Source organism: Mauremys mutica, chromosome 3 (genome assembly GCF_020497125.1).
Source record: "Mauremys mutica isolate MM-2020 ecotype Southern chromosome 3, ASM2049712v1, whole genome shotgun sequence".
NCBI lineage: Eukaryota > Metazoa > Chordata > Testudines > Geoemydidae > Mauremys > Mauremys mutica.
Window position 1 is genome coordinate 94,276,190 of NC_059074.1, and position 13,641 is coordinate 94,289,830.

At 38.9% G+C, this 13,641-nt stretch overlaps 1 protein-coding gene across 1 annotated transcript in view; it reads right to left on the bottom strand.

The window, feature by feature from the left end:
* TRDN (triadin) overlaps window positions 1-13,641 on the bottom strand; it is a 271,057-nt gene that overhangs the window by 38,822 nt on the left and 218,594 nt on the right. The window contains exons 34-38 of the mRNA XM_045010301.1: window positions 10,418-10,477; window positions 7,576-7,602; window positions 5,805-5,831; window positions 5,451-5,498; window positions 361-405 (exon numbers count right to left, since the gene is read on the bottom strand). Of these exons, the coding sequence (XP_044866236.1) occupies window positions 361-405; window positions 5,451-5,498; window positions 5,805-5,831; window positions 7,576-7,602; window positions 10,418-10,477 (207 nt within the window). The remainder of the gene's footprint in view (window positions 1-360; window positions 406-5,450; window positions 5,499-5,804; window positions 5,832-7,575; window positions 7,603-10,417; window positions 10,478-13,641) is intronic.

A 13,641-nucleotide genomic window follows, 5' to 3' on the forward strand; every position in this document is an offset into this window, starting at 1 on the left:
GATAGGTCATGCACCAAATAAGAAGCATATTCAAAATAATGCACAGGAACTATGCAATAAAAATGTCCAAAAACACTTTATTTGGATAATTTATTATTACTACTATTATTTGTTTTGCAGTAGCCCCTAGATGCCCCAATCAAGCTTACAGTCTAAATTACTATTATGCTTGATCAACTCGGAGGTACAGCATCTTCCTAAAGAAGTATGCTCATGGGGACTGTCTGAATCTAAATGCCACTAGTTACATATTTCAAAATTATTCTGAGTAATAACTACAGTGTAAATTTAGTACATAAGTGTGAATTCTGAACAGTATTGAAAAAAGCATAAATTTAGAAAGGATGACACTTCCCTTACCTGATTTTTCAGTGGGAGCTGTCTTTTCTTGTTTGATTTTTTCATCTGTATTAAGAAAAAAGGTATAAAGGATAGAAATTCATGTGATGTTAACACGGGTGCATAACTTGCAATATATTTATAAATTCAGCATATTTTACACAAATCACCATGACAAAATAAACACATTCTTTTAGCATCACTTTTATTGTAGCACTGTAAAATATGTATTCTGACTGCCTGGTGAGATATTTCATGGCAGGACAAATAATTAGGCCCCAAGCTTTAGCAATGGGAAAATGACAACACTCTTGACAGTGTCTTCCAATTAGCCACTCAAAATGAAACTGTTTTTCTACCTAGCCAGTGATAACAATTTTGGGAACCCCACTCCCAAATCTGTGCTGAGCATTTGCTTCCAAAGAACTAAATTCTCAGGTGCTCTGGGCATGTTCATCCCTAGCATTGGCTTGCCAAATCCTCTTGGTTTCATCAGTTTCTTTTTGGATAGCCCTTAGAGGCCACAAAGAAGTGAGCAAGATTTTCCCCTAAATGTATGCAATAAAATAACTGGCTTATTTCAAAGAGAATTAACACTGATGGAATAAAATCTAGGTAAGAAAAAAACCTTTATTGTATACTGAAAACAAAGAAGATACAGAACTGAATGGTGAAACTTTTCAGCTGTCAAAGTAGTTGGTAATTTCTGTTCATTTACATGCAATTTAGTTTTTATTACTGAACTATATATTTTTCTTTGCAATGTGATTGTCAGCTGAATATGAGCACTCTGCACTGAAATTGACTCAGCTCCATCTCACAGCTACCTCTGAACTGACAGGACCATTTGGGCACAGCCGGGAATTTGAAGAAGCAGCTATTTTAGATAAAGCAGCTCTTTTCCACATCTCAGCTAAATTTTAACTCCAATGCATTTCCATTCACCTAGGGTTTGTATATTACCAGTTTCTTATACCGATACAACAGGGAAAGGTCCAGATGACTTTAAAGTGGACACTATATCATCCAAATGGATTAGTGCTGAGTGAACCTCAGAAGGTTTGGAGTTTCCACTGCTTTGGATAAGCACCAAAGTCTCAATGCTTATGTGAACCTTAAACTGAAGGGTTTTTGCTTTCCCTAGTTATGATGGAAGTTGCACAAGAACATTTTCTCTATGAATCTTTCACTATATCTTGCCTCTTAAAATAATACAGGGAGCACAGATTTTTTAATAAATTTGTATGTTGCAATTTTCTGAGGTTAGTGCAGCATTCGATTATAGTAAGACTATGGCTGTGACAATGCTGTGTATTCAGGTGCTTATGCAATATGTGCAATGAAGTCAGTTTAAGCCAAAGGGCACAAATATGTAAATTTCCAGCTTTCTCTCCTAATACAGGAGAGCAGAACACCATGTCTGAACCCTGTTTGGCATATTGACATCAAATAGTCCTGCTGAATTAAGCATTCATTAGACAGGGAGGTGAAATAAAACCTTAGTGTAAACTATTCTTGTAAAAACAACAATTGAGTACCCACAAATCAAACCATTATTATTTGTATTACTGTAGTGCCTCAGAAACCCAGTCATGGACAAGGACCCCATTGTGCTAGGCACTGTACAAACAGAACAAAACAACAGTCCTTGCCCCAAATAGTGTACACTGTAAGTATAAGACAAGAGACAACTGATATAGATAAACAAGCAAACAATGAGACAACAGACAAATCTTTGTTTAGGTTTGAACATGATTTGTTAAGAGTTAGGACCCCTCTCTTATAGTCAATCAACTACCAGATGTCCTTAACCTAGTTTTCCTCAGCTTATGGATCTGCTCATACTCCTGGTGGCAGATCTCCCTGTTATGGATGCAGCCCTCTTTCTTACGTCCAGTCAGATCTTCAAAAGGTGGCTGGATAACCCTTTTACCTGCCTCTCTAAGCACGGAGTGAAACCAGGTAGGAAGATAGAGGGACTGGGTTAGGGAAGTCTTTGAATATCTGGGTCCTTACCTAAGCCCAATACATCCCCGAAACTTTTGAGTAGAGACAGTTGGAAAAACTTTGATGGAACCATTTTCTGTCAGGGTATGTAATACCATTGAAATCAAAACGCTGCATGAAGTCCTGCTGAGTTAGTAAAAATTCCATTTTGGGGAAATAGTTCTGAGTTTCGAAGTGTCCCATTTTAACATTTTTTGGAAGGAAACATTTTGATTTTTCATTTTGAAATTACTTTTTTCCCATTTTTTCAACATTTTGCATTATATTGATATATGGTATAACAACACGTTAAAAAAAGATTGTCAAAACAAAACATTTTGATTGATAAATAAAAGAACCTTTCACAGAATGATTTTCAAATGTTCACATTTCATTCTGCTTAGGAATGAAGTCAAATTTCAAAATGTTGAAATTTGACATGAAACAGAATTTCCTTCCTTCAAACAGGACTTGTTTTGATGCTCTCCCTTCATTAATAGTCTTCCTTGTTCTGATGCAGTTTTAAATGTGAAATAGTCACAAATTGATCCTTGTATGTTTCCCCTGATTCCAACAGAGTTACACCAGGGATGAATTTGGTTCTCTTGCTTTGGCCGGTCACAAATATATGTGAATTTAATTTTTTCTCTTTTTGGGTCAATATGTTTTCGTACATCTGTTGATTTCTCAGTCTTGTAATACCTCTGAATTTGGTGGCACGAATGATAGGAATTACATTATGAAGCTGCTGTGAATCAAAGTGAAAGAAGAGGCAGCTCCCCTTGAGGTATTTTTTATCATTCAGTCTGCAAGAGCACTCACTGGCACCAGGCCCACTGATGTGGGGGGGCAAAGGGGGTAATTGCCGAGGGGCCCGGATGATTTAAAAGGGCCCAGGGGCCCCTGGCTGCTGCCACCGGGAGCCCTGGCCCCTTTTAAATCACCCAGGCAGGCCACAGAGCTTCTAGGTTCGTGTGTGGGGTGGTGACCACTCCGGGGCTTGTGCTTTTGGGGGCCCCACTGCCCAGCATTATTGGCCAGTGTGGTCAGTCCTGAAAGTGATGGATTCATCACTTCTGCACCGGGCCCCGCAGCTCCCTAGGGATGGCCCCAGGGCCCAGATTTGCGGTCAGCGGGCCTGACTGGCACACAGCAGGAAGAAGAACAACTGATGCTTTCAAATAAGTACTTCCAGTCACCAACAAACTGCCACTCTTCTCCAAAGCAGCCATGAATCACCGAGAAAAAATCTCTTCCACAACAACAAATTCAACAATCCAATGTTCTCATTAAGGGTTTAAATTCCAGGGGCTCTAGTCTAGTTTGTAGTTGTGCAAGCTTCTGACCACCCCAACGTAACAGCTTTGCAACTAGATGGTTGTATTGGCTGAGTGATATTCAAGAGCCATCACATTCAGAAATTGAACTATATACTGACATCTGGAGGAGATACGGCTAACCATTCAGTCAGTGCTGATTTCACTATGCTCACAGGGCAAGTATTCGTTCTGACTGGATGTGTTACATGCAACTAAGCAGCCAAGAAAAAGCCTCCAACCCTCCATCAGTGTGTGGTGAACTGGAACTGGATGGTTTTCATTGCCAAGGGCAGAAGACTGCCTCAGCAGAGGCCACTTATGCTGACATGCTAATTCAACTATCCCATGAGCTGCTGCTGTCTTTGTAGGACAGACTCAGCTCAGGATCTATGCTGGAGTCCAACCATATAGACCCCTTAAGGTGAAAATTCTGTGAAAGGGGAAGGTTGCAACAGCGGAATTTGGCAGAAACCACTTCACTGCCAGGAGGCCTGCAGGGGTCGGCACTACTTACCAAGTGAGTGGCTGGTTAAGTCAAGAGGGAATCTTAAAGCTGCCCATCCATGAGAGGATGGTGGTACCATTGCATGTTCTCTCTTGGGATAAATCGTCCCATAGGATTCAGGACCAGACTGGTGAAGGAAAAGGTCTTTTACACCTCCTTAAACCAGCTTCACTAAATGTGGCCCATAGTCTCCAGTATCAGTAAACAAATAATAGACAATGAGGCAAAAAACAGATTCTGGACGTTCAAAGACTGGGATGAAGAGTATTGCCTGCCTGCCCCTCCCCTAAAGAAGGCAGCAATAGAAGATCTCTCAATATCACCAGTTGCTCTATGCAGTGGAATCTTGCAGGGAGATCCTACACATATCTATGGCATTCTATGTCTACTAGCGAGCTCCACTGTTATACAAGGGAGATGGGGAAACTAACATACAAAGAATGAAGATTCCCAATGAAACTGTCACAACCAGAACAAAAATGTTTGTTCAGACAAACTGCCTGATACTGAAGGAATGCATGTTTGTAAGAAGTATATTAGTGAGCTGATTCAAGAAGAATTTGTTTTATGCAAAGCTAGTCCCCAAGATCAATGAGACTCAAATATCTGCTGTTTCAGTGCCTATTACATATAACAAGGTTATTCAGCAGCAGCTTAAACTGAGCACCAAATAACTGAGTTTTCTATCAGTTTTTTTTACCATGAATTTCTCCTATTGGGCCAGATTGTGTATCTCCTTGCTGTCTCAGTGGGAATATTCATGCAAGTAACTGCAGCCCAGTGAGAGGGAAGGGATTCACAAACTGGCCCATGGTGGTCCTCACAATGGGTGAAATTCACCCCTGTGCACAGGATCAACACAAGGCCTACTAATCACTGAACTCCCTGTCTGTAAGTGGTTCATAGACTATATGCTGGTGTTATCTCCCATCCTCTTTAGGACTTTGACCATTTTAAGTAACAAATGATTGTGTTAGGGAAAAGCCTAAATGGGGAATTCCAAATATTTACCTTGGCTCATTGAGGGCCAGGTTATAAACACCTTACTCCCACTGGTGAAGAGATTCCCATAAATTGTTCCACTGAAGCCAATGGGACTACTTGTGTGAACAACAGCTCACCATCAGGGCAAAGACATTCACAATCTGGACCTGTGGGATATACATTTTCCTCTCCCCTGAAGCAAAACAAACCCCTTTCCTGAACCAACAGAACCCCCCCGCCCCCAGTTCTGTATAGCACATAAAATCTATTAGAACAGGGCCCTTATATGAACCTTGAAACTTAACACAAAAGACTACCTGGTTTGGCATGGGAAACTGCTTTTTCTTGTTTAATAGATTCATGCTCTGCAAATAAGAAGAACCATAAAATAGAGATTAGATGTTAGCCTAGATTACATTATTTCAATTTAAAACTAAAACGCTCCTTCCATGAACAGACATACCAGTCCAAAATCAGATGAAAATGTGTAACTGATGGTGCCATAATTGCCATGCTAGATTCTGACCGCAGTTACACCAATATAAATCTAGAAGAACTCCCTAGGCTTCCATCTCACTCATTTCCTACACTTCTAATCCTGCTCTGACAAGGAACATGTGAAGAGGCCTTCCTCATTCAAATGTAACTTTCTCCATCGATATTATACTTACTGTGTTCATTAGGTTTCACTATTGTAGCTAGAAAAAAAGAGAAAGAAAAATATATTTTTAATATGTATGTCACTACAGTGTATGTTTTAGTGAGTTTGTTCTATTTGGGTCAATAACACAAAGCTTTGATCATCTATAAAACAGCCAGCATACTGTGTACAAATACTATGTACATTTGCAAAAACAAAACAGGAGAGCACTGTCATAACCAAATAGCTCCTGACAACTCATTTTAGGCCAAATATGAAGTGATGTGTAAGGCAGTCTAAATTAGGCTCCTGTAAAATTCCCCTAGAACTAATTACACCCACTCTAGCAACCCATGAACAATTCTAAATTGGTGGCATTTTAGAATGGGGCAATTTTTTTCATACAAATCTTTCTTTGTGTGTGTGTGTGGGGAGGGGGGAAATGCAGATTTGACAAAACCAAAACATTTAATGAATTCACGTCAATTTTGGCTGAAACTCCCCCCCCCCAATTCTGAAAAAAATCAAAATGTTTTGACTCAAGATTTTCAAAATGGATAATTTCAGGGTTTTTTAAATTTTGAAATGACTTTTCATTTTGAAATGTCCTTTCATTTGGTTTTTAAAAAACCCCAAAACATTTTAAAATGGTCAAAATCTAAACAAAAAAAAGTCAACTCTTTGATTTGCCAAAAAATTCATTTTTTTTTTGGAATTGCCAATGAATCCAAAAATCCATTATTCACCCAGCTCTATGCCAATTACACTGCTGGCTAGCTATGTGGGCGGGGGGGGGGGGGGGGCGGGAGGGGGAGTTAATTTCATTCTACAAAGGGGTATAGCAGTGGCTGTGGGGGATTCATTTTGCCTCCTTGGGTTCAGTCTGAATCACTGAGGCTCTGCACTCCCCATCACTAAATTACAATAGTGTTTCCCTAAGTGCTGTACTGCTCCAGTTCATTAGAGGAGAACAAGGTCATAGGGTCAGCAGATGTCTGCATATGGTTCAAGAGAGCACTAGGAAAGGTTGCTGGTGAATACATTGGTCCACACATCACATCCTAATGGGGACATAGTCGACCATGTAAGGTTTTAGCCTCCCTGCTGGTTAGGCTATATGCTGCAGTGCACAGCAACAAGTAGGCAGAAAACCATGCTCCTCTTAAGTAGACCAGCAAAGCAAGCTGCAGAGCATGTCCTAACCAGGAGTCTAATGTAACATGTGACCAGCTCCTTAGCTAGTGTGAATGGAGCTACTTCAATTTAAACCAACTGAAGATACCAGGCAGGACTCAGCATAGTTTTTCCACATGGGGGGAGAAATACATGTTTTCAGTGTGAAAAATTCTCTGCAGTTCTTTTGCACCTTCAGAGTGAAATACTAAAAGAAATCCAAGATGGCTGGGCTTATTTCACAATGAAGCAGAAAAGTGTCTTCCTTCACAAAGTAGCTATGCTACAATCACCCATTCCCCACTAGTGCCTGCTCTCATTACCCCAGATTAAAGGAGACAACAACAGGAGCCAATACTCAGATCACAACAGAAATAATGGAGCATTTTGTGCTAAGAGGGCATGTAGGATACGAACTCTAAGTGGTGGCAAGCACGGAATCAGCAATGTGAAGGAACTTAACATGATGATAGAAGTTGTCAGTACTCCTACCGCCCTATTTGTCATGGCTGTGGAATTCACATACTAAAACATTTGACCCCTGCAGTGTTAAGCTATGGTCTTTTTACAACAATCTTTGAAGATGCTTGCTGCACATCTCTTATTCTGTTATGTATATTAGTACATACTTGGTAGTTTGGCCTCGACTTTTTTGCCTAAAAATACAAAAAGAATCAGTTTTCAGTTCAAAATACACTTTAGATAAATTCTACTGTATTACAAGATTATAGATGACACATTTGAACGCTGAAGGTGGAACTCAGACTGTATGATGCAAAAAAACCCAAACTAACAGAAAATAAATTCCTTCTCAGCTATGAATTTTAACTGAGCAAATTAAATTCAGAGTAAGTGTCAGTTTAGAATATTAATTTATGGAGCTGAAATAATGGCTGGTGCAACCATGACAAGATAGCATTTATAACACTAAGTACTATAATTAACCAATAATAAAAAATTGTTACAGCTAGGAAAATAAAACACAAATATTGATTTAAAAACTCTTGAAATTCATCAAATAATTTGATGGACATTATTTGACCATGTCTATAATCTCAATAATAATGGTTATAGCACAGTCTATCCAAGGTTCTAAAATTATTTTCAGACATTAAGAATTCAGCCTTAACATTCCTGTGAAGAAAATATTATTCCCATTTTACATGATAGAGGATGGAGCTAGGCTGTGCTCAGTGGTGGCAGATGACAGAACAAGGAGCAATGGTCTCAAATTGCAGCGGGGAGGTCTAGCTTGGATACTAGGAAAAACTATTTCACTAGCAGGGTGGTGAAGCACTAGAATGGGTTACTTAGGGAAGTGGTGGAAACTCCATCCTTAGAGGTTTTTAAGGCCCGGCTTGACAAAGCCCTGGCTGGAATGATTTAGTTGGGGTTGGTCCTGCTTTGAGCAGGGGGTTGGACTAGATGACCTCCTGAGGTCTCTTCCAACCCTAATCTTCTATGATTCTATGTGGAAAAACTGAGACACAGAGAGGTTAAGTGACTTGCCTTAATTCACATAGGATTTGCATGTCAGGATCAGGAACAGAACTTGTGTCTCCTGAGTGAGGTAGGTAACTCTGTCCTTATCCACATTTTACAGATGGATTTGTTTAAATTGCAAGTGAAGAATAAATTAAGGTATTTTGTTGTAAAGTCACTTTCCCTAAAAAGGCAATGCCACTTGCTCAAAGCCAGAGGGAGTCAATGTCAGAATTGAAGTTGAATTTTTAAATTCCTGATTCCCGGACTTATGCTTTAACCTTTGGTTCATTCCTTTCTCTAATCAAATACACCAAATAATAATTAGATTGGTCAGGAATTTTCCATCTAAATGTTATTTGACAGAAAATGCAGTTTCTGCAAAGTTGAGATTTTACACAATAAACTTCTGATTTTGCTGAAGTGTTTCAATTTTCTGCTGTGAAAAATCAAAACAAAATATTTAGTTTTGGGTCAAGTTTACCTGACTCAAAACAGTTTGGTTTGTCAAACCTAATCAAAATGACATGGATCAGTTGGACATTAGCCTATGTCTGCCAAAGCTGCCATGGTGTCTCAAGGAAGTTGTAATTCAGATGCCTCACACCGACATTCTCCTCTATGACCATCCCCTTTGGCCAGATGACACCTACCATGATGCACTGTAGTTTTCCCTCTGGCTGAACTGCCATTGTGCATCATAGGAGTCTCATGGCCAAGGTGCATCATGGGAGATGTAGTCCAACTGTGCAACCCAGCCTACAGCGAGGCCTGGGGGCAATGAAGCAACTGTACTACACTCATGATGCACTTCAGCAGCTCAGGTGGTCACTGATTAATGTTAAACCAAACTGAAATGAAGCATTTTGACATCTCTGAATTGAAAATATTCAAAACTTTCCATTCCATAAAAACATTTATATTTTGACTTTTCCTCCTGATTTTGGATTGTGGCAAATTGTATCTCTCTAGTGACCCCTTAGGGAAAGGTTGGGCACTGCTTCTGTCTCAGGGTCTAGGCCACAATCCTCCAACTGTGCTGTTCAGGCCATCTGCCCTTTGCAGGGTGAAGTTAAATCAGTCCAAACAAAAAGTCAGTATGCTTCTGTAGGCAGGCCACAAAATTAATCTTAGTAACCAGACTTGGTAGTTTCACCCGTTACTATTTTTACATTCAGTTCAAATTATGTTTGAATCTTGCCTGCTCTTCTGAGTGCCAGAAGGGTATTAATTATATATGGCATATTTGTGTAAATTAGCTTCAGATAAGGATTGAGAAGAAAAATCCTTTAGTTTATTGAACCGTAAATTGGTAAGGGTAAAAGCAGAACACGTTTACTGATTACTGTCATCTAGATGGAAAACTTGACATGTTGTTTACTATTCAGATGGCAAACATATTTTTGTGTGAGTGTGTGTTTCTGTGTGAGCGAGTGAGAACGGGAACATGCATTATAAGAAAAGAATTCATTATTAAGTGAAATGGATGTAATTCTAGAACTGTTTATTTATTATGTGATGATAAAATAATACTGATGTTTTATAGCTAGAGAAATTTATTCTTTGCACAGTTAAATACATATTATAAACAAAGAAGTTACCCAGCAAAGACTCCTGCTGACTTTACTGGGATTTGGATTGGACCCTAAACTCACACTACCATGACATTTATCTGTAACTACATTACAAGTAAAGGGCCAAAAGGGAAACTGAGATCAACAGAAGTCTCTTTGTGACATCCAAAGACAGAACTTGTTCCCTAGAATTTGCACCTCATGCGTCGATACACAAAAGGACCAAATTATGACACCCTTACACATGTTATGTAGCACTTACTCCACAAGAAGTCCTGTTGATTTCAATGAGGCTATTTAGCAAGTAAGGTACTATTCAGCATGAGTAAGAATGTCAGAAGCTGTCCTCAAGTGTTTAAAAAGATTCACTCTTTAAAATGTGACAGAAACTTAAAAACAAAAAATGAAGACATACCTTCAGCAGCAGGATGAAGGACTACTTTAGCATCTTTCACCTTTTTGGCTTCTAAAATCACTGTAAACGAATAAATAATATCAAATTAAGATGTAATACAAAAAAAAACCCTCTCCAAATAAAATATGATGTTTAAGACTATGCAGAATCCCAAAACAAAGTAAGAAAAGTAAAAAGACGTGGAGTTTTTAATGCCTTTCTCTCTCTGATGTCCCTATTAGGAAAACATTTAAGTATTTGCTTAAATCCATCCCTCTCCACAAAAGCACATGAGCACATGCCTAGAGTTAATCATGTATTCAAGTCTCAGTGCCTGGAAAAGAATTTAAGTACCTACTTAAGTGCTTTCTTGAATTAGGGTCTAAAAGCTTCTCTCCCATACGAATGTGCTTTGCTCCTTTTAAAATTCCCAAGGAACATACTCCAGGGAGCAGTATGAGTTAACATGTGTCACATGACTCTGCGTAATCTTCAATGCAGTTTTAATTTAAGGTTCAATGAAACAGCTTTATCCTTGTTGGTACAAGGTGCTTCAGATTGTGAAATATATGTGTTATCAACAAACCGGCAGAAAAATGAGATTAATTATATTTGGACAGTTTCAATATATCTCAGACTAAATAGATTTGAAAAAAAGCTTTAGAATGGAATTCATCAGGATTTATCACTTTATCCTAGAGCAGTTTACCCACTCTTGTAAAGTTATTACCTCCTGATTCCAGGGGGGCAGCACAATGTGCCATTTCCCCCTTGTTTTCAATGTTAGTGAACCTGATCCATCACAATAAATTGTTCTCTTCTGAGCCCTGGCAGGCCTTAGGAAAGTAGATGCCGGTTAAGCAGCAGGGAGACTGATTCTGCAGAAAGGCCTGCCTGCTGTGCATGCAGCTAAATTATAATCCTCCAAAGTAGATCAAAAGCAGCAAGTTGATTTGAAAGAGAAGAGGTTGTGCCCTCCTTGCCCTGCTCTTCACTATACTAGTGAAGATTGCTCCAGTAGCCCTTGGGCAATAGTAACTCAACTGAAGGGACACAGGTAAGAGGGAAAGGGAGTGGTGGTTGGTAGGGTAGACAAAATAAAACCTGTGGACTGAACTAAAAAAACCAAGATTACCCAATAAAACAGCTCTACTGAACACAGAATGGCCTTTCAACCTTCCTTACAACTCCTATCTATTTTAGGTACTCATTTGGTTCCCACTAATACAGTATCTCAACACTTCACAGTTTTCAAGGTAACGATCTTCACAGCATCCCTGTGAGTGAAGGAAGTATTTATCTTGTATTAAAAATGGGAATGCAGTCATATGCCTAAAGTCATTCAGAGTCTGTGGTAAAGCAGGAAACTGAACCTAGATCTCCCAAGTCCCAGGCTAGCCTTGTAACCACTAGGCCATCCCTCCTCTTACTTCCTGCTTATTCTGGTAGGCCTGTGTGAAGCTAGAAAGCTCCATGGAGTAGAATTTCACCACTGTTCTTCTGATTAACCATGATGACATGGTGCAGTGATAAAGGCAAATCTCCTTAAAGAAGATCTGCTTTACTATTATAATTAATAATTGGCCAATGCTGTTAGGTTCTACATGGTATTGAATTACAATAAGTCAATTCTTATACTGTAGCTCTCCATCAACAAACAGTGCTCAAATGAAAGACATAGGTTTTTCTATCCTACAACTAGAATAGAGGAGCAGCAAAGCCAATTCTGATATATCTGACTTCATATAATTTCTATTTCTGTGCCATCTCCATTTGGATTGCCTTACATATACACTCCAAATAGCCTACGCATTTGAGATTGAAGAATGAATTGACCTTCGTTTTTTGGTGGGGGTTAAGCTGTATTCTCAAGTTGCAGCTCAAGAGCACTTTGTTGCACAGGAACACGAAGGAAAACAGAAACTTTCTGCTACTTCTTGGTATGAGTGTAACAATAGGGGTAGAGAAAAGGTATAGGCTACTTAGGGAAATTTTATGATAGGACCCACTTCAGCTTCATTCTGAGCTGCATGCCTATGGGGAATGGCAATAATGGTCCAAGTCTTCCCTTATTTACTACACTCAAGTTTGTCAGATGAACAATAGAAGTGCACTGAGAAATGCAGATCTTGTTGAAACAGAGTAATCTCATATGAAGGCATTAAAAGTTAATGGCTTTAAAGTACTCTAAATCTCAAACTCCCAGGAGGACAAATCTTCCATAGAAGGGATTGGAGAGAATGAAATTACAGCTAAAGGCAGATTAAATATGTGCATTGTATTCACTACTTAAGCACGTGTGTTGAAATGCCTGAAGAACACTCTTTCAATACAATTATTAAAGCCTGACCTTTAAATGCAATTTTCCTGATGTTATATAACAGGCAACATACAACTCACATAGAACATACCTAAAGTATATTAAAAACAGTTTTCAGGGAAATCATGTAAATCATTGGGGTCAAAGGCATCATTCTTCTACAGGGTGCCCATGCATGTGTGCAAGCACTGTTATTGTTTAGAGACGAGCTCAAACCAACCCCCCAAAATTAAATATATTTTTCAAGGCACATTTCACAGCTGACAGTTATCTCTATAATGCACCAAATCAAAATCTGACACCCAAGCCCCATGGAAAAGTTTAGATCTGGTTCTGAACTTCACTGTTCAGACCCTTCTCTGTTACTGACTAATTTCAATTAAGTGTAAAAAACCCCACCTTTGTGCATATGCTTCAATATGCTATCTAATTAGTGTGGAATAGAGGCTTTTAAAATGTGGAGAATGCATAAATTTATGGAAAGTAAGAACGTACTTATGGACTTCAGGGGGAAAATATATGCATATGATATCATTTGAAACACTGACATTTAATTAACTTTTGACAATGCTCATGGGATTTTTTTCCATATTGCTAGCCAAATTAATTGTGAGGTAAGATACAGGGATAATGACTAGTCTATAACACCTCTGACTATTTTTTTCAGCGTTAGTTACAAGCTTTCAAAAGCACATTTCAGAAAATTATGATCACACAGTTAAAGTAGGGATTTTTTTAAAGTGTCAAACCCAAGACTCATTAATTTTGGAATGGTATTTGAATATTCAGTCCTCCTCAAAGCATTTACTTGCAGTATTCTCTGCATGTGGAATATGGCAATAGTTTCCTGGTGGGGGAATTTGTTTGGCCAATTAACCATGTGTTGTAAGCACATCAAAGTCTTTCAGTATGTTGTGCTGATTGA